A 20,514-nucleotide genomic window follows, 5' to 3' on the forward strand; every position below is an offset into this window, starting at 1 on the left:
TTGATACACCATCCAAAGTGTAATTAATAACTTCACTATGCTTAAAGGGATATTCAATGTCTGCTTTTTTCTACCCATCTACCAATAGTGTTCTTCTTTGTAAGGCATTGGAAAACCTCCCTGGTCTTTGTGGTTAAATCTGTGTTTGAAATGACCGTGTTTGACCTTACAGATAATTGTATCTGTGGGGTACAGAGATGAGATGGTGTTTAACATGATTTTGAATAACTATTATTATTCTTTTTTTATTTTATTTAACCAGGTAGGCCAGTAGAGAACAAGTTCTCATTTACAACTGCGACCTGGCCAAGATAAAGCAAAGCAGTGCGACAAAAACAACAGAGTTACACATGGGATAAACAAACGTACAGTCAATAACACAACTGCACACAGAGTGAGTCCATGCAACTTATGTGACTTGTTAAGCAAATCTTTACTCCTGAACTTATTTAGGGTTGCCATAACAAAACTTCTTGATTAATGTCATGAGATGTTGCTATAATATATCCACATAATTTTCCATCCTCATGATGCCATCTATTTTGTGAAGTGCACCAGTCCCTCCTGCAGCAAAGCACCCCCACAACATGATGCTGCCACCCCTGCTTCACAGTCTTCGGCTTGCAAGCCTCCCCCTTTTCCCTCCAAACATAACGATGGTCATTATGGCCAAACAGTTCCATTTTTGTTTCATCAGACCAGAGGACATTTCTCTAAAAAGTACGCTCTTTGTACCCATGTGCAGTTGCAAACCGTAGTCTGGCTTTTTAATGGCGGTTTTGGAGCAGTGGCTTCTTCCTTGCAGAGCGGCTTTTCAGGTTATATCGGTATAGAACTCGTTTTACTGTGAATATAGATACTTTTGTACCTGTTTTCTCCAGCATCTTCACAAGGGCCTTTGCTGTTGTTCTGGGATTGATTTGCACTTTTCGCACCAAAGTACGTTCATCTCCAGGAGACAGAATGCGTCTCCTTCCTGAGCGGTATGACGGATGCATGGTCCCATGGTGTTTATACTTGCGTACTATTGTTTGTACAGATGAACATGGTACCTTCAGGCGCTTGGAAATTGCTCCCAAGGATGAACCAGACTTGTGGACGTCTACAATTTTTTGATTTTCCCATGATGTCAAGCAAAGAGGCACTGAGTTTGAAGGTAGGCCATCAAATACATCCCAAGGTACACCCCCAATTGACTCAAATGATGTCAATTAGCCTATCAAAAACTTCTAAAGCCATGACATCATTCTCTGGAATTTTCCAAGCTGTTTAAAGGCACAGTCAACTTAGTGTATGTAAACTTCTGACCCACTGGAATTGTGATACAGTGAATTATAAGTGAAATAATCTGCCTGTAAACAATTGTTGGAAAAATTACTTATGTCATGCACAAAGTAGATGTCCTAAACAACTTGCCAAAACTATAGTTTAACAAGAAATGTGTGGAGTGGTTGAAAAGAAAAAAATAGTTTTAATGACTCCAACCTAAGTGTATGTAAACTTCCCACTTTAACAGATAGATAGATAGATAGATAGATAGATAGATAGATAGATAGATAGATAGATAGATAGATAGATAGATAGATAGATATCCTAAGACATTAACAGAATGATTAAGTGATTTGTATTTCCTGCAGCTTCCTGAAGAGGCAATGAGAATGCCCCTGTCTGTATATGATGTGCGCATCTACCGCTTTGTGTAACCGTTAGCGATGATGCTAATGAAAACAGTCTTCTGGTAGGTCTAGATGGAAAAGCTTTCCCAAAAACCTTCAATTAAAATGTTAACTTCAAAGTTGCCTATGCTTACCTGGCAGAATGGTATCACGATTATTTGTATCAATCCAGTGAGTATTTTCAAACTCTACCATCACATATGCACTACAAAAACACTGATAAACAACAGCCTCTTGCTAGGTGTGCACTTGAATTAAAGGGTAACTACACCCCTAAAAAAATATGATCCCATTTTTCCAAGACCTCAAAAGGGGTCTCCTCATGTGGTTGAAGCATTATTGTGGACTTAAAACATGCAATGTTGTTGTTGTTTTTCCATTTTAAAACAAAGTGTGCTTTTGAGTGCAAAAAAAAGGGAAAAACAGCCCCCCCCACAATACACATTTATTTTTCAAAAATAAAATACATAATTTGAAGAACAATGGCATTTATTATATTGCAGTGATCCTGTAAATAAGACTTTATTCTCAAGACAGGTTCAAATGTTAAACACGGAGCCTGCTGCTGTATTTAGTGGGGAGTCCTGAGTACCGCAGAGGAAACTAACCATTGGGACAGGGAATGTAACCGATGACAATCTCCTCTGTGGACAGAGGTAATAATGACATTGCTGGTGTACACTACATTTTTAGAGATGGGTCACTGCTAAACCACAATCTAAGGCCCTTCAAAAGCCTTCGATAGCCATTAATGGCTATTGATTGCCCCACCCTCAATTGGTAAAACTGACTTTCTATTCTACTGCCAAAACCACTGCTGGATCACAGAGTGGTTTGTCATAAAATCCTGTCCCTAAATCAAGTGTTTCTTTATCACGGTAAGGAAAATCTCCTGAGCCAATCATAATGCATTAATGGAGCTCCTAGAAATTGTGTCCGTGCTGTTTCTCACATTAATATTGAGGGGAAAGAATGATGACAGTCATTGTGTATGACAGGGTCCAGGACAATTGACAGGAGCTTATTAATATAATTTATGCTTTGCTATATGAAAAGGTTGTGATTAAAATAATAATTTGAAAAGGAGACTAAAATGCCACAATGTTTTAACGTCCCCCCCCCCCAAAAAAAAAAAATCTGATCAAGCCCCTCTAAATATGTATTATTATCATCATCCATGAATACATCAAACTGTACTCAGTGAATGTCTGAAAATGTGTCATTAGTCTGAGGGGATAGACTATAGGGACAGGCGGAGAAACCGAGAGACTGGCAGGTTTTACTGCTAACCTACAAAGCATTACATGGGCTTGCTCCTACCTATCTTTCCGACTTGGTCCTGCCGTACATACCTACACGTACGCTACAGTCACAAGACGCAGGCCTCCTAACTGTCCCTAGAATTTCTAAGCAAACAGCTAGAGGCAGGGCTTTCTCCTATAGAGCTCCTTCTTTATGGAATGGTCTGCCTACCCATGTGAGAGACGCAAACTCGGTCTCAACCTTTAAGTCTTTACTGAAGACTCATCTCTTCAGTGGGTCATATGATTGAGTCTGGCCCAGGAGTGTGAAAGTGAACGGAAAGGCACTGGAGCAACAAACCTCCCTTGCTGTCTCTGCCTAGCCGGTTCCCCTCTCTCCACTGGGATTCTCTGCCTCTAACCCTATTACATGGGCTGAGTCACTGGCTTACTAGTGCTCTTCCATGCCTTCCCTAGGAGGGGTGCGTCACTTGAGTGGGTTGAGTCACTGACGTGATCTTCCCGTCTGGGTTGGCACCCCCCCTTGGGTTGTGCCGTGGCGGAGATCTTTGTGGGCTATACTCGGCCTTGTCTCAGGATGGTAAGTTGTTGGTTGAAGATATCCCTCTAGTGGTGTGGGGGCTGTGCTTGGCAAAGTGGGTGGGGTTATATCCTGCCTGTTTGGCCCTGTCCGGGGTATCATCGGATGAGGCCACAGTGTCTCCTGACCCCTCCTGTCTCAGCCTCCAGTATTTATGCTGCAGTAGTTTATGTGTCAGGGGGCTAGGGTCAGTCTGCTATATCTGGAGTACTTCTCCTGTCTTATCCGGTGTCCTTCGTGTATTTAAGTATGCTCTCTCTAATTCTCTCTTTCGGAGGACCTGAGCCCTAGGACCATGCCTCAGGACTACCTGGCATGATGGCTCCTTGCTGTCCCCAGTCCACCTGGCTGTGCCGCTGGTCCAGTTTCAACTGTTCTGTCTGCGGCTATGGAAACCTGACCTATTCACCGGACATGCTACCTGTCCCAGACCTGCTGTTTTCAACTCTCTAGAGACAGCAGGAGTGGTAGAGATACTCTTAATGATCAGCTATGAAAAGCCAACTGACATTTACTCCTGAGGTGCTGACTTGCTGCACCCTCGACAACTACTGTGATTATTATTATTTGACCATGCTGGTCATTTCTGAACATTTGAACATCTTGGCCATGTTCTGTTATAATCTCCACCCGGCACAGCCAGAAGAGGACTGGCCACCCCTCATAGCCTGGTTCCTCTCAAGATTTCTTCCTAGGTTTTGACCTTTCTAGGGAGTTTTTCCGAGCCACCGTACTTCTACACCTGCATTGCTTGCTGTTTGGGGTTTTAGGCTGGGTTTCTGTACAGCACTTTGAGATATCAGCTGATGTACGAAGGGCTATATAAATAATTATGATTTGAGGATCAAAGCACACCCTCCCTGTCCATTGTGAGCTGCTGTCCCCCCCTATTCAATTTAAAATACTTTATTGGCATTGAAAACATATGTTTACTTTGTCAAGGCAAGTGCAATAAGACAAACAAAAACAGAAATAAACAAGGGAAATAAATACAGTAAACTTTACACTCACAATTTTCTTTAAAGAATATAGACATTTCAACTGTTATATTATTTGCTATGTCAAGTGTTGTAACAATGTGCATGTAGCTGAGGTATGAAAGGGAAAATAAAACGGATAAATGTGCTCTTTCATGCCATCCCAAAGAGGGGACTCTCTCTACCGCACCTGCTGTCTCGAACTCTGAATGATCGGCTATGAAAAGCCAACTGACATTGACTCCTGAGGTGCTGACCCGTTGCACCCTCTACAACCACTGTGATTATTATTATCTGACCCTGCTGGTCATGTTTGAACATCTTGGCCATGTTCTGTTATAATCTCCACCCGGCATAGCCAGAAGAGGACTGGCCACCCCTCATAGCCTGGTTCCTCTCTAGGTTTCTTCCTAGGTTCTGGCCTTTCTAGGGAGTTTTTCCTAGCCACCGTACTTCTACATCTGCATTGTTTGCCGTTTGGGGTTTTAGGCTGGGTTTCTGTACAGCACTTTGTGACATCGGCTGATGTAAAAAGGGATTTAAAAATACATTTCATTGATAAATATACGTTGTATTTACAATGGTGTTTGTGCTCCACTGGTCAGTCAAGTCAACTCTATTACAATTGGTGCCATAAAGGACAATATAGTTTGATCAAAGAGTTACTAGTGACCCTCTCCATCTTACAATCAAGTTGACCATCAGGGTCACGCCGTAATAATGAAGGAAATTAGATAACACATAGATTACATTGCTACTGGAGGAAAACATGCAACAGGTGTTGCTCCATTTTTTAGACAATCTTTCCCCCAATGATGACTAAAATGGAAAACTTCCTCCATCAATAAATGAGTAGAATCCCCCCGCTGACTAAATAAGCTACAAAATCCAAGTTCATTGAAACTTCTGTTTCTCACTGGAGCCACCAAGCAAATAACAAGAAGAAATGTTGGGGCAACCAGGAAAAACAAAGGGCTTGAGAAAGAGGGTGGGGAGTAGATTACCAACTGGCTCACAAAACCTGTACTAACCCTCCACCCCGACTCTAGTCTATTGATATCTGGGTGAATGGCTGGCTGATATGCCAGCTCAAATCTCCTGTGCACTCACAACACACAAAGGACTGGCCTGTTCTATGGGCCAGGCAAAGACCATGGGGGAAAGTGGGGGCACAGAGAGAGAGAGGAGAAATATATGGCCATAATGACATTTCAAATGTCTCTATTCCGTTGGAAGGTTTGAGTGTTTACTGTTCCTTATTTATTTCACTTTTGTTTATTATCTATAACATATTTTGCCAATAAAGCCCTTTGACTTTAAATAGATAAAGGCAAAACAATAGAGAGAGAAAGAAAGAGGGAAATCAGCAAAGAGTCAGAAGTACAGTAGCTAACTAAAGAAAGAGTGATCGCCAGCCAAAGAGCTACAGTATCGATATGATGAAATGAGGCCCCACACTCTTGTATCATAGTTTAACTGGCCTGCCACGATGTAATGACTTCATCAGATCATGGTTTGATTCATATTTTGTTCATTATGGGTTTGTCCACTTATCATGACACAGAACTTCTGATTTGATTCATCTATGTGTCCCCAACACATTTGATTCAATACGTATTAATTCAAACTGCTCTTTCACAAGATCATTCTGAGGTTTCAAAAGTACACCCAATGCTTTTACATAAATTAACAACAGGTTTATGAGAGGGAAACACTTAAAAACCCAGAAGTTCTCTTGCTAGTACGGTATTCATTTCAGGGGAAAATAAGGTCTACACCAAATTTACACAGAATATAGTGTTTCATTTGTCCAAAATATGTGTAATTTTACAAGCCACATACTTGAAGACCAAAGCTTGAGTCTTAGGTTAGTTTCTGCTAGCGAGCACAAAAAGAATCAGGGTGACCCGATATCCTATCCCCCACACCACTGCTCTACCCAGCAGTCCTAGTCTGCCTTGGGAAAGCCTCAATGCTTCTTCACAGGTCAACAGTCCAGATTACCTCTCAGTAACAGCAATTAAACACCATGAGAACACAGCCATCATAGGCTCCAGGAGACATTAACCCACCGCTGACTCCAATGGACAGCTAAGAGAGGCCGAGTCCCAACCCGGTCCCCTGACCCCTGAAGGGGTGGAGGTGGGCACTGTTGGTATATATAGCCCTCACAATCTGCCGAGCAGCGCTGACCTTCAGTGGCTTGCTAAAAACAGCCTTGCCTGTCAGCAGCCCCAGTCACTGACTCTCGTACCACAGGCCTGGGGGGTGCTGGAATGCAGAGGCCTGTGAGACCCGGGCTAACATCACAGACACGTTATCAGACTGAGTCAGCAGCCTACTGACTGCTCAGGACCTCAATCTTCAGTCTGCTACTGTGGGGGGAGGGTTACATCTTGTTTAGAATTGCAGCGAGCTTGATTGATAGGAAGAGGGAAATTAACTGGGGAGGAAGATACGGCCCATAAAACTATTTAACTGGGGAGGAAGATACGGCCCATAAAACTATACATAAACCCGTATAGATTCGGAGAAGTGGGGGAATTCAGACCGCACAGTAAATTGAAAGGGTACAAACTGCATCAAGCAGACCTTGTTAGATCCTGGGGGCAAGGGGAGGAGTTTGACATTCATCTAATGTACACCAGATGAGTTTAGAGGGTGTGCCTTGTCTGCTGATTCTAAGACAGGTACAGTATTTAAGTCTAGTGTGTGACACGGATTTATGGCAAATCTACAAGGTCGACGCTCTACAACTCAGCGGTCCAAAGGTAAAACAGACAGTGCTATTCTACTAGATATTGCCTATAAACATGATGTGCTTCACCCTCACACAAGGTTGCATTTAGCCTACGTTAAGATAATTAGACGCGTTTAGTGATGGCTGGATGGTGTACTGCATTTACTGATTTGAATGAACGAATCAGCTCGTCAAATCCACCTTGTCACAGACAGGGTCACATACCCAACATGAGGATCAGTGTATGAGAGGCAATGACTCTAAAGTTGGAAAGCATGGCCCCATTTGCCCTCGATCTCGGTCCGACACTCAAACAGAAAGAACATAGTCACCCGCATCCACTCCAGGGGATGTGTTCATCTGTCAATATCAAATCTCACAGCCAGACTAAAGGCCGTAAGCAATGACCACTTTACCGCAACATACTATAGCCGAGAAGCTTCAACTAAAACTGTCAGATGAGCCCTTCTGTGTTGGATAACCAGCCCTCCCTCAATTGAAACAAATACTATTGCGGAAGGTAAGAAGACACTCGAAACTCAACAACCTAGGCCACTGCCCAGAGGAGGAGAAGAGACACATTTTAATAGCAGCATGACACAGCTGAGGCCTCAAACTGCAAACAGAATTTCCGTAAAGGATTATTACAGATCAGATTAAAGCCTGTTGTAAAACGTGATCTTCTGAGGCTATATTGGAGGACAGTCGAAGAAGCTCAAATAAATGACATTTTGTTTTAATCACTTTCATGAGTCCCATAAACATCTTGATAACATGAATTGTTGCGAGCCAAGGTGTCCTAACAGGCAACGCAGAATAGAAAGGATCATATCACAACCAGAAATCCTGCATGTGCCTCTCAATCGCGCGGGTAGGAGCGTTGGGCCAGTAACCGAAAGGTTGCAGGATCGAATCCCTGAGCTGACAAGGTAAAAAAAAAGATCTGTCGTTCTGCCCCTGAGCAAGGCAGTTAACCCACTGTTCCCCGGGCGCCAATGACGTGGATGTCAATTAAGGCAGCCCCCCGCACCTCTCTGATTCAGAGGGGTTGGGTTAAATGCGGAAGACACATTTCAATTATACAACTAACTAGGTATGCCCCTTTTCCAATTCAGTGCTATTCTCCTTACTGTACCCCAGAGATTTGCCATGTACACATTTTGCATTCCGAGTTATTGGATCTCCTTGCTGACATTTCTCTCAGACATCTTATGAAGGCCACATTAGTTTTTAATAGCAGTCCAATATTAAAAGGAAATGTCACAGTGCTCCCTCATAACTATGGGGAATTTATAATCCAATAAAATGGTGACTCACATCCGGGGAACTACAGGAAAAGGCGGGCCGAACAGGCCCCCATTAAGATTGACGGGGCTGTAGTGTAGCGGGTTGAGAGTTACAAGTTCCTTGGTGTCCACATCACCAACGAACTATCATGGTCCAAACACACCAAGACAGTCGTGAAGAGGGCACGACAACACCTTTTCCCCCTCGGGAGACTGAAAAGATTTGGCATGGGTCCCCAGATCCTCAAAAAGTTCTACAGCTGCACCACCAAGAGCATCCTGACCGGTTGCATCACCACCTGGTATGGCAACTGCTCAGTATCTGACCATAAGGTGCTACAGAGGGTAGTGCGTACTGCCCTTTTACATCACTGGGGCCCAGCTTCCTGTCATCCAGGACCTATATAATAGGTGGTGTCAGAGGAAAGCCCATAAAATTGTCAGAGACTACAGTCACCCAAGTCCTAGACTGTTTCCTCTGCTACCGCATGGCAAGCGGTACTGGAGCGCCAAGTCTAGGACCAAAAGGCTCCTCAACAGCTTCTACCCCCAAGCCATAAGACTGCTGAACAATTATCAAACGACCACCGGACTATTTACATTGACCCCCCCTCCATTTGTTTTGAACATTGCTGCTCCTCGCTGTTTTTATCTATGCATAGACACTTCACCCCCACCTACATGTACAAATTACCTCAACTAACCTGTACCCCCACCCACTGACTCAGTACCAGTACCCCCTATATATATATATATATATATATATATAGCCTCATGTTGTTGTTATTGTGTTACTTTTTATTATTTTTTTATTTGACCTCTGTTTATCTGGTAAATATTTTCTTACCTCTATTTGAACTGCACTACTGGTTAAGGGCTTGTAAAGTAAGCATTTCACTGTAAGGTCTACACTTGTATTCGGCGCATGTGACAAATAAAGTTTGATTTGATGAGTCGTTCTCTTGAGGACGACAGAGACAGCAGCTAATTTTTCTCACACAAAGAAGCCAAGTCACATGCAAGCCAGCCAGGACCGGAATGTGGACAAATTAAGTGCCCAACTTGAAAACAGAGGACATTTTTTTTTTGAAAGGCCCCTCTTCCAACAAGGTTTATTTTCATCCCAACCTCACAGTGTCCCACTTGAAAACTGCAGAAATATTTTTGAAAGGCCTCTCTTCCAACGAGGTTTATTTTCATCCCAGCCTCAGAGTGAGGTATTTATCACGGTCTGCTGCTTGATATTATAGCAGGGTTTCAAGTTCATGCTTCCCATGTGGTATCTGCTTTAGCATCACTCCTGTTTTCACCTCTACACCAGGGGTGTCAAACCTACGGCCCGGGCGCTCCAATCCGGCCCACGGGTGCTCCAATCCGGCCCGCGGGTGCTCCAATCTGGCCCACGGGTGGTTGGAGTCATTTAAAAAAAAAAATATTGAAACTGTGTAGAAATAATAATGGACCTACATTCATACAGTTTATTGATGGCCCAGCTAATAATCATTAGACAGTCAGAGAGCATTAAAAATTCCAAAAACAATAGAGACAGGACAATTTTTTGCAAATGTTTGCAAATGTTGATGGCAAGGAACTGGTGGCGGCAGGGTAGCCTAGTGGTTAGAGCATTGGACTAGTAACTGAAAGGTTGCAAGTTCATATCCCCAAACCGACAAGGTACAAATCTGTCATTCTGCCCCTGAACAGGCAGTTAATCCACTGGCCGTCATTGTAAATAAGAATTTGTTTTTAACTGATTTGCCTAGTTAAATAAAGGTTAAATAAATAAAAATGAAGACCGAATGCGGCCCCTCGGGCAAACAGAGTTCATAAACCCTGGTCTACACGGTTGTTATCGCCTCTACGAGACAGGGGCCATTATCTAATGTAGATATCTCCAATTCCAGGGGTATCGATGAATTGTAAACATTTCACATGAACCAAACCACCGGGGTTGATTTGTTCCATTGCTGTACATGGTATCTTAGACAACAGACTGAGCTCAAATGCTTTAAACTTGAGCCACGAATTTAAATTACATTTCACATGCAAAAGTGATGGTATCTAATTCATAGCCCACATGAATAAAAAAATATTTTTTAAAGAGGTCATTGAACCAGGTATTTTGTATAAAGTTAGACAGAGCTCTTAACCTATACCCAAAGCCAGACCTAGAGTTTAAGACATGCTCCAGAACATTCGCGGCTACCAAGTATTTTCAAAACCTTCCACTTTGGGTTGGATGTGTCAATGTGTAGTTCATACATCCATCGTCTTTGAGCACAATTACGGTCTTCCCTCAATTAGCCACAAAACCCAGTTTGAAAAAAACGTTTTTTCTGGATGCTGTACTGCACCATTTTCCCTACATTTTCCCCCCATGTGGGCCAGCCCCCTAGCCATTCCAGTTCAACCAATGAGCTTCAGTCCCTTGCCATATGAGTGACAGCTAGCAAGATGCAGATGATTCATCCATAGCAGAGAGAGAGCAATGATGTGGTGCATATACAGTGCATTCGGAAAGTATTCAGACAACATTGACTTTTTCCGCATTTTGTTATGTTACAGCCATGTTCTAAAATTGATTAAATTGTTTTTTTTTTACTCATCAATCTACACACATGACAAAGCAAAAACAGGTTTAGAATTATTTTCAATAAAACTGAAATATTACATTTACATAACTATTCAAACCCTTTACTCAGTACTTTGTTAAAGCAGAGATTACAGCCTCAAGTCTTCTTGGGTATGACACTACAAGCTTGGCACACCTGTATTTGGGAAGTTTCTCCCATTCTTCTCTGCAGATCCTTTCAAGCTCTATCAGGTTGGATGGGGAGCGTCACTGCCATGTCCGGGCTTTGGCTGGGCCACTCAAGGACATTCAGAGACTTGTCCCGAAATCACTCCTGCGTTGTCTTGGCTGGGTGCTTAGGGTCGTTGTCCTGTTGAAAGGTGAAAATTTTCCCCAGTCTGAGGTCCAGAGTGCTCTAGAGCAGGTTTTCATCAAGGATCTCTGCTCTTCGCTCTGTTCATTTTTCCCTCGGTCCTGACTAGTCTCCCAGTCTCTGCCACTGAAAAACATCCCCACAGCATGATACTGCCACCACTATGCTTCACTGTAGTGATGGTGCCAGGTTTCCTCCAGATGTGACGCTTGGCATTCAGGCCAAAGAGTTTAACCTTGGTTTCATCAGACCAGAGAATCTTGTTTCTCATGGTCGGAGTGTCTTTAGGGGCCTTTTGGCAAACTCCAAGCGGGCTGTCATGTGCCTTTTACTGAGGAGCGGATTCCCTCTGGCCACTCTACCATAATGGCCTGATTGGAGTTCTGCAAAGATGGTTGTCCTTCTGGAAGGTCCTCCCATCTTCACAGAGGAACTCTGGAGCTCTGTCAGAGTGAATATCGGTTTCTTGGTCAACTCCCTGACCAAGGCTCTTCTCCCCAGATTGCTTACTTTGGCCGGGTGGCCAGCTCTATGAAGAGTCTTGGTGGTTCCAAACTTATTTCATTTAAGAATGATGGAGGCCACTGTGTTCTTGTGGACCTTTAAAAAAAACTATTTTAAAACAACATAACATAACAAAATGTGGAATAAGTCAAAGGGTCTGAACACTTAGCTGACTTGCCGGGGTGGCAGGTAGCCTAGTAGTTAGAGTGTTGGGCCAGTAACCGAAAGGTTTCTAGATCGAATCCCCGAGCTGACAAGGTCAAAATCGTTCTGCCCCTGAACACAGTTCCCAGGCCGTCATTGTAAATAAGAATGTGTTCTTAACTGACTTGCCAAGTTAAATTTTAAAAAACTATCTGCACATATGTACGTAATTTTCGGGGACCACTTTTGGCTCGTGAGCTCCTATTTCAGAACTACTGGCTAAAAAGTATACAAAAGTACTCGGAAAATCCCTTTAACTATTCTAACCCTGATAAACCCAGTGTAATATACAGTAAAGCATGCAGACAAATGGGAAGAATAGTCTACAGCGTCAAAAATGGAATGTTACTTGTGCCCGCATCAAGGAAGTTTACTCAACCTTCACAGCTATACTGTTATAATAATGTTTCAGATTTGAATTTTAGTCATGTTTTAAGTCGCTTGAGATGTACTGCACACAGAGCACCTTATAACACAACATCTTTTTACAGCCATAATCCATCCAACCAGACCTCGGCCCTGGGGATCTGTCTCACAGTGCTAGATCTTATGTAGCCAGCTATATCACGGACATACTGTAACATGACATGGGTAATTGGAACCACCACAGTAGCCGTTGCAGTATGCGTGTACAGGGCTGAGGTTGTGCAGTCCAGGCCGTCACATGTGAGTGACACGAGCAGCAGCTTGGTCATCAGCAATTTAACAACCCAACCCAATCCCCCCTCCCCCTTAACTTCCCTCTCTATCATACAGTGCACGCAAAGTATGTAGGCTACAACACAACACACATTCTCTCCCTCTGTCACACCTGGCTATGGAAAAAAAAGACAGCAGTCATGGACCACCCAAACAAACAGCATTGTCCACCGGTGGGACAGGAACTATTTATAGGCGGGAGCAGCAGCTCTAAGCAGGCGGAAGTTCCTCTCCACCTGTCAGAGTGCTGAGTGACTGGGCCTTGTGCTCCTGTGCTGCAGACTGGAGAGCCCAGCTTGAAGGCCTCCTCTATACAAGACTGTACAGTAAGGTATTCATCAACCAGTTCTAAAGGCTCACTGAAATCAAAGTTAGTGCGTGCTGAGGCTACATGTATGCCCCAATTCCAAATGGACCCCTTGCCCCTATCCCTATCCACTTCCTGTAGATCTGAAAGGACTGTATTAACAATAGTAATAGCAATACTACTTTGCCATTTTAAATGCGACAGTAGGTGGACTTTTTACTGTGTGGCTTACACTTCTCCAATCCTTTCAGATCAAGTAAGGAGAAGGGGCAATAGGTTGATTTGGAAATAGCTGCATTCTCCATGCCAACTTCTGCCTCTCTGATGTGCAGAGACAGAGCAAAGACAGAGACATTACTTTGACAGGCACGGCATCTGGCTGTGCATCTTTCTATTCTGCGGTGTGGGTGCTGAAAACCAGTCCATGGCAGGGAGTCTTCATCACCGTAGAGGGATAAATGGAGAGCCTGTCCAGTGAACATTGTTCTGTGGCCACAATGTATCTGTGGATGGGTGACGGAACACCATTGAATCCTTTCAGTGTGGAGCACATCCAACTGCCACTGTTTGATACCCCTGGGTCTAATTATATGCCTCTATTTTCTCCAACCTCAGGTTCCTCTAATGCCAGTCAGTCACACAACTGAGTGGAGAGACTTTCCTCACCTGGGGCCTAGGAATAGAAAAGGATCTGTGCGCGCACACACACACACACACACACACACGCACACGCACACGCACACACACACACGCACACACGCACACGCACTTACAGTCACCAGTCCTAACATACTGTCAAGGTAATCTACAAGTGAGTTATGCACATATATCCAAAGATGCACCTGTTATGAACACATATGCTTCAGGAATACACACCAGAGCACACATACCAGACTCCTATTATTCCAGTTTCCTCGTTTCTTCTAAGAAATATATCTTCTACAAATGTTCATTGAAAATTGATTTTTTTCTTCCCAGAAAATAACTTGTAATATTCAGGTCACAACACCTCTGAGGTGTTGTGGGGAAATACACCTCGAAACCTCAAAATTACAGGGTGAAAAAAAAACAATTGGTTCAGTTTTTGGAGAGGAAATGGCAATGAACCCACATATTGGGTCGTGACAGCACAAACGCAAAACACTCAAAAAGGCATAACCACACCTGGAGTAGCAACTGAAGTAACTATGTACGTCGTGCCACGATTCCAGACTGAAAATACACAAGTTGGCCGACATCCTCACCCATCCACCAACTTCGGGTTCTAGGTTCACATGGCAGAGTTTTGGCATCATTTTATGCATGGCCTTTAGGGCTTTACAATGTGTACGGTGAACATACTACTACAGAAAAAGGTCAAACACAACAAAGCCTATTCTCAGACTTCAGCAAAAGCCAAGCTTTATCACTGAATTGTCAATACCACACAATGATACCAACCAATGTATTGAAACTACTACAATAAACACTGCATCCCGAACAATCTATCAAATCAACCAACCTTCCCAAAAAGGACCACCATGTTTAACATAGCAGTAATACAATACTCAACGTCATACAAGGGTTGGGTGACTGCGTCAAGCACCGACCGTCATGTAAACCACAACATTGAGATTCAAGCTTAATGCAGGACAAAGGATCATCTCATTGGTCAAAAGACACATGGGCTATGGGATGTAGAAATATCTTCATGTGTGTGTGTGTGTGTGTGTGTGTGTACACAAAGTATGGTTATATGTACTTTGAATTGGTTGATTCAAGCTCTTACCCTGGAGATGGTCAGGGGCATGTTGAAGTCCTTGCCTCCCTGCAATCGGAAGCCCCATGGGGCCGACCCACTCAGAGAAATATTGTAGCTACTCATTCTTCCAAAGGCTTTGATTGCTTGTGTGGTTTAATCTTCCTGCAAAGTGGTGTCCAAAAATGGAGGTAGAGGGGGTGGGGCAGGAGCCAAGTAGCCTCTGAAAGCAGATAAAAAGGTGCAAAAAAAAATAGAAGTACAGGTGAGGACAAAAAAAAAAAGATACAATATCTCCCCGAAATGTCAAATGAGACTGGGAGCACAGCAAATTAAAAACCAACCCAGTTCAGCCACAGACAAATATGTAATTCACGCCTAACCCTTTTTAAATAATGACAGAAAGAGAGACAGAAGAGAGAAGAGAGCCAGAGGAAGAGAGGTCTTGCCTGTTTAGATGAGCTGAAGTGACAGCCTAAGAATAGTCACCCCTCTACAGAAAGCAATAGCACAGTGGCAGTGGGAGGGGGGGGGGGTCCCTTATATGGCATGTAAGGGAACACCCAGCACGCCAGGCATGCCATGTTTCACGGGGCTAATATAGCCTCTTCCTAGGCCAACTCCAGACTAGGGTCTTCCCAAAACCGTGTCTCGTCAACACCTCACAATGTGGGTGGTTTCAGGAAACATCTCGTTAATATTACAGTAACAGTACACAGGTTGCAAAAGACATAGTCTCGATTGTTAAGTCGAGGCTAAGGTTTGATCCCGTTTGATTTCTCCATGTGCTCCACTTCCACAACAATCTACCCCAGTTTAGATTCTCAACAGTTGAGCAACAGGTTAAAAACTGACCACCATCAGAGCCCATTAAATTTGGCATTTTGGCAAAAAGACACTTCTTTGTACACCATACAGTACCAGTCAAAAGTCTGGACACTCATTGTTTTTACTATTTCCTACATTATAGAAGACATGTAGTAACCAAAAAAAAGTGTTAAACAAATCAAAAAATATTGTATATATTTGATATTGTTCAAAGTACCCACCCTTTGCCTTGATAACAGCTTTGCACACTCTTGGCATTCTCTCAACCAACTTCATGAGGTAGTCACCTGGAATGCATTTCAATTAACAGGTGTGCCTTGTTAAAAGTTAATTTGTGGAATTTCTTTCCTGCTTAATGCGTTTGAGCCAATCAGTTGTGCTGTGACAAGGTAGGGGTGGTATACAGAAGATTGCCCTATTTGGTAAAATACCAACTCAATTTTATGGCAAGAACAGCTCAAATAAGCAAAGAGAAACGACAGGCCATCATTACCTTAAGACATGGTCAGTCAATGCGGAAAATTTCAAGAACTTTGAACGTTTGTTCAAGGGCTGTCGCAAAAACCATAAAGCTCTATGATGAATGATTCTCATGAGGAACGCCACAGGAAAGGAAGACCTGGAGTTACCTCTGCTGCAGAGGATACCAGTCTCAGAAATTGCAGCCCAAATAAATCCTTCAGAGTTCAAGTAACAGACATCTCAACATCAACTGTTCAGAGGAGAAATCAGGCATTCACGAACAAATTGCTGCAAAGAAACCACTACTAAAGGACACCAATAAGAAGAAGAAGACACTTGCTTGGGCCAAAAAACCTGAACAATGGACATTAGACCAAATCTGACCTTTGGTCTGATGAGCCCAAATTTGAGATTTTTGGTTCCCACCGCCGTGTCTTTGTGAGACACAGAGTAGGTGAAAGGATGATCTCTGCATGTGTGGTTCCCACTGCGAAGCATGGAGGAGGTGGTGTGATGGTACTTTGCTGGCGACACTGTCAGTGATTTATTTAGAATTCAAGGCACACAACCAGCATGGCTACCACCAAATTCTGCAGAGATACGACATCCCTGTGTAAGGGGTATTTGACCAAGAAGGAGAGTGATGGAGTGCTGCATCAGAAGACCTAGCCTCCACAATCACTAAGGCAAAAGGTGGCTACTTTGAAGAAACTAAAATATATTTTGATTTGTTTAACAATTTTTTGGTTACTACATGATTCCATGTGTTATTTCATCATTTTGATGTCTTCACTATTATTCTACAATGTAGAAAACAGTCAAAAACAAAGAGAGGCCCTTGAATGAGTAGGGGTGTCCAAACTTTTGACTGGTACTGTGCGTTCAGAACCCAAAGAGAATCTAGGTAGTGTAGTTCTGGGAAAAGAACAAGCCGGATCATGCGGCCATGCCCTGCCACGATAAGGAGCAGTGTTCTGATACAGGCAGGCAGGCAGGGTAGTGTGTCACAGGGGCTGTGTACTGACACAACACAGGACAAGAGATAATAATTAAGGGCTCGCTCCCCAATCTGAAACCCAGCCTAATTTGGTTGACACCCTCCTAAAAAGACGTCACATGCACTAAGTTTAGCTCTCATTGTCAACGGAGGAATACGTTGGAAAGAGTGAAGACGGTGAAAGAAACCGTTGGTTATGTTTGGCAGTCATTCACTCCACTGAATGACTCTCCTGGGAGTCTGGCTGGGATAAGTGAGAGTCCAACCTCTGACATGATGTGAACTACAGTGCAGCATCATCTAATACAGGGATGGGCAACTGGTGGCCTACCCCGTGGGCTCGATATCAAACACCTGTTAGCAACGGGTGTGGCTGAAATAGACGAATCCACTCATTTGAAGGGGAGTCCTCATACTTTTGAGTGATATTCTATATATATATATATATATATATATATACACACACGCATACACACACTACCGTTCAAAAGTTTGGGGTCACTTTGCACCTTGTGTATTCTACTATTCGAACTCTCAACAAGTTGAGCGCCCGACTGAGTTGCCCCAAAAATAATATATATATTCACTACCGTTCAAAAGTTTGGGGTCTCTTAGAAATGTCCTTGTTTTTGAAAGAAAAGCAATGATTTTTTTCTCCATTAAAATAACATCAAATTGATCAGAAATACAGTGTAGACATTGTTAATCTTGTAAATGACTATTGTAGCTGGAAACGGCAGATTTTTTATGGAATATCTACATAGGTGTACAGAGGCCCATTATCAGCAACCATCACTACTGTGTTCCAATGGCACGTTGTGTTAGCTAATCCAAGTTTAGCATTTTAAAAGGCCTATTGATCATTAGAAAACCCTTTTGCAATTATGTTAAGCACAACTGAAAACTGTTGTGCTCATTAAAGAAGCAATAAAACTGGCCTTCTTTAGACTAGTTGAGTATCTGGAGTATCAGCATTTGTGGTTTGTTTCTGGCCATTTTGAGCCTGTAACAAATGCTGATGCTCCAGATACTCAACTCGTCTAAAGAAGGCCAGTTTTATTGCTTCTTTAAATCAGTTAGTCATTCTCACTCAGATATATTAAAAACTGCAAACATTTCTCTCCGTCCCATGACAAAATGTGTAGAATTGAAGTAAAGAACTCTAAAACGTATATTTCTCTCCGCTGTCAATGTTTTGCCCAAAAGGCTGCATGTGTGGGTATGGATGTGGGTACGGATGTGGGTACGGATGTGGGTACGCAGACCTGTGAGCTACTGCGGCCCCTCATGATGGGGTTCATATTTTTTGTGGCCCCAAACCCCATCAGTGATCTAATACATCTAATTTAGAGTGACCTTTCGGGAAGAGTTATCCCTAAGAGACATTGTTTCTCTCTCTGTGTGTGCTTGTGTGTTTATTTGTAGCTCACCGTTGTCCTCAGCAGTAGAGTCAACTATATTGTGATGGGGCGTGTATATGTCCTTTGAATAGCCATGACTTAATGTAGGATCAAAAGGAGGGATCCGACTGTGAGTCTGCACATGCCATTGTGTTATTAAACCCACTCTCACCGTATCTCCCCAGGATCCCAATCCACACACACAGCCAGGCTGACCTTCCATCCAGGACAAACACAAAAGGGAGGTTTAATCCTAGTGTGTTGGGTGCCCTCCCTGGAACTCACGCTCCCGAGAGGGCAGACTAAGTACCAGTGGCCCAATTCCTGCCAATTCAAACAAGCTCAGAGCTATAGTCTCATCAGCTGCGGGCCTCTGAAAGTTAGACCACCTGATGTTTAGGCAAAGTTAATTTAGTCTTTGACAGACACCAAAACCATAAAACACACCATAAAAACCTGAAGCTTGCTACTATTGCTATTAGTATTTTCAGAGCAAACTGCAAAGCCTTTTTGTGAAGCATCCATCACATGACTACTACATATGTTACTTAAAACAAAAGAAAATGCAACCTGGGCTATTGTACTTAGCTAAGCTAATAATAAGAGACCTCTCAGCATAATAAGTATCTTGTTAGCTAGGCTAGAAAATATCTCTTACATGGACTTTATGCTCAGGATATGCATAGATTTATAAACCTTGAGCCTTTTGAGACATGGATTATGTATATGTGACATTCAGAGTGTGAATGGGCAAGACAAAAGGTTTGAGTGCCTTTGAATGTGTTATGGTAGTAGGTGCTAAGAGCACCAGTTTGAGTGTGTCAAGAACTGCAACGCTGCTGGGGTTTTCACACGCAACAGTTTCCCTTGTGTATCAAGAATGGTTCACCACCCAAAGGACATTCAGGGGTGGTGCTCACTCTCTCTGGTCTGCCATCTCCTGAGAGGGAGCCTGGAGCAGAATGCTTTGAAAATGGACATTGGAAAACACTTTCAAAGGCTTTGGTCCATCTACCTACATGCCTCCTTGGACTGGAACTCAATAATAATGTGCACAATCCAGGCCCCTCAGAATCACAAGTTATTACTATAGTCATGTTCCATTTCTGTCTGCAAAGACAGACTTTCTGTCTATAGTTGGAAACATCTCGTAGATTATCAATGAGGAAAATAATTTGGTTAACAAAAGGTAACTGCCAATAATGTGACAATATAATGCCTATATTGACTAGAAATATTGAAGAAAAAAAGTGAGTTAAATATATCAAAAGGCATATTCACAAATTGTTATAAATGGAAATGTCCTACTAATGAACCCATTCAAACATGCTGAAAAGTCAGAACATGTAAGACCTCTAGGCTACATAGGGATTTGAATGTGAACAAGCACAGGCTTTGTTTGCACAAAACACATTTTGTAGTGACCGTACAGTGAGCCTGTTGCATCCAATGGCGACCAACAAGGATTATTGTAAAGAACTACAATTGCTTTAAATTGCATTCAGTTCAGGGCTCACGGTAAGCGCGCTAAACAAGCGGACGGCTTTAACGTTACTACCTGCCGTTGTTTTTGCTGTTCTCCTTTCCGTCCAGTCTTGTGTTGCCGCTATGTTACTCGGGACAACATTATCTGATCCCCGGGACCCGTGGCTGTTGTTAACCGTGGATTTTCATTCAAGTGGGATTATTAAAGCGACAGTCGTCCTTTATCTATCTACAGGCTATCTCAGAGTTACATGTTGAAGCACCAAAACAGGAACGATATATATATATATATGCATGTTTTAGTGTCAATGTTGTCAAATGCACAGTAGGCTAGGCAGGTAAGATTAAATAGCATTTATTCACCTCATTGCAAGAGAGATGACTTTCTGTTTGATGAAGATTATATGTCACAAATATGCTGAAA

The 20,514-nt window shown here is 42.9% G+C and overlaps 1 protein-coding gene across 11 annotated transcripts in view; it reads right to left on the minus strand.

Moving 5' to 3' along the window:
* LOC118369399 (LIM domain-binding protein 3-like) overlaps positions 1-20,281 on the minus strand; it is a 65,942-nt gene extending 45,661 nt beyond the window's left edge. For 7 of the 11 annotated variants that reach the window (XM_052498484.1, XM_052498481.1, XM_052498480.1 and 4 more), the window contains exon 1: positions 14,949-15,295. In XM_052498484.1, the coding sequence (XP_052354444.1) occupies positions 14,949-15,044 (96 nt within the window). In that variant the 5' untranslated portion in view covers positions 15,045-15,295. Of the gene's footprint in view, positions 1-14,948; positions 15,296-15,367; positions 15,445-20,163 lie in introns of those variants that run through there. The other 4 variants (XM_052498477.1, XM_052498476.1, XM_052498478.1 and 1 more) reach the window with 4 other exon arrangements.
* Positions 20,282-20,514: the final 233 nt, after the last annotated feature.

This window comes from Oncorhynchus keta, chromosome 36, assembly GCF_023373465.1.
Source record: "Oncorhynchus keta strain PuntledgeMale-10-30-2019 chromosome 36, Oket_V2, whole genome shotgun sequence".
Classification (NCBI taxonomy): Eukaryota; Metazoa; Chordata; class Actinopteri; order Salmoniformes; family Salmonidae; genus Oncorhynchus; species Oncorhynchus keta.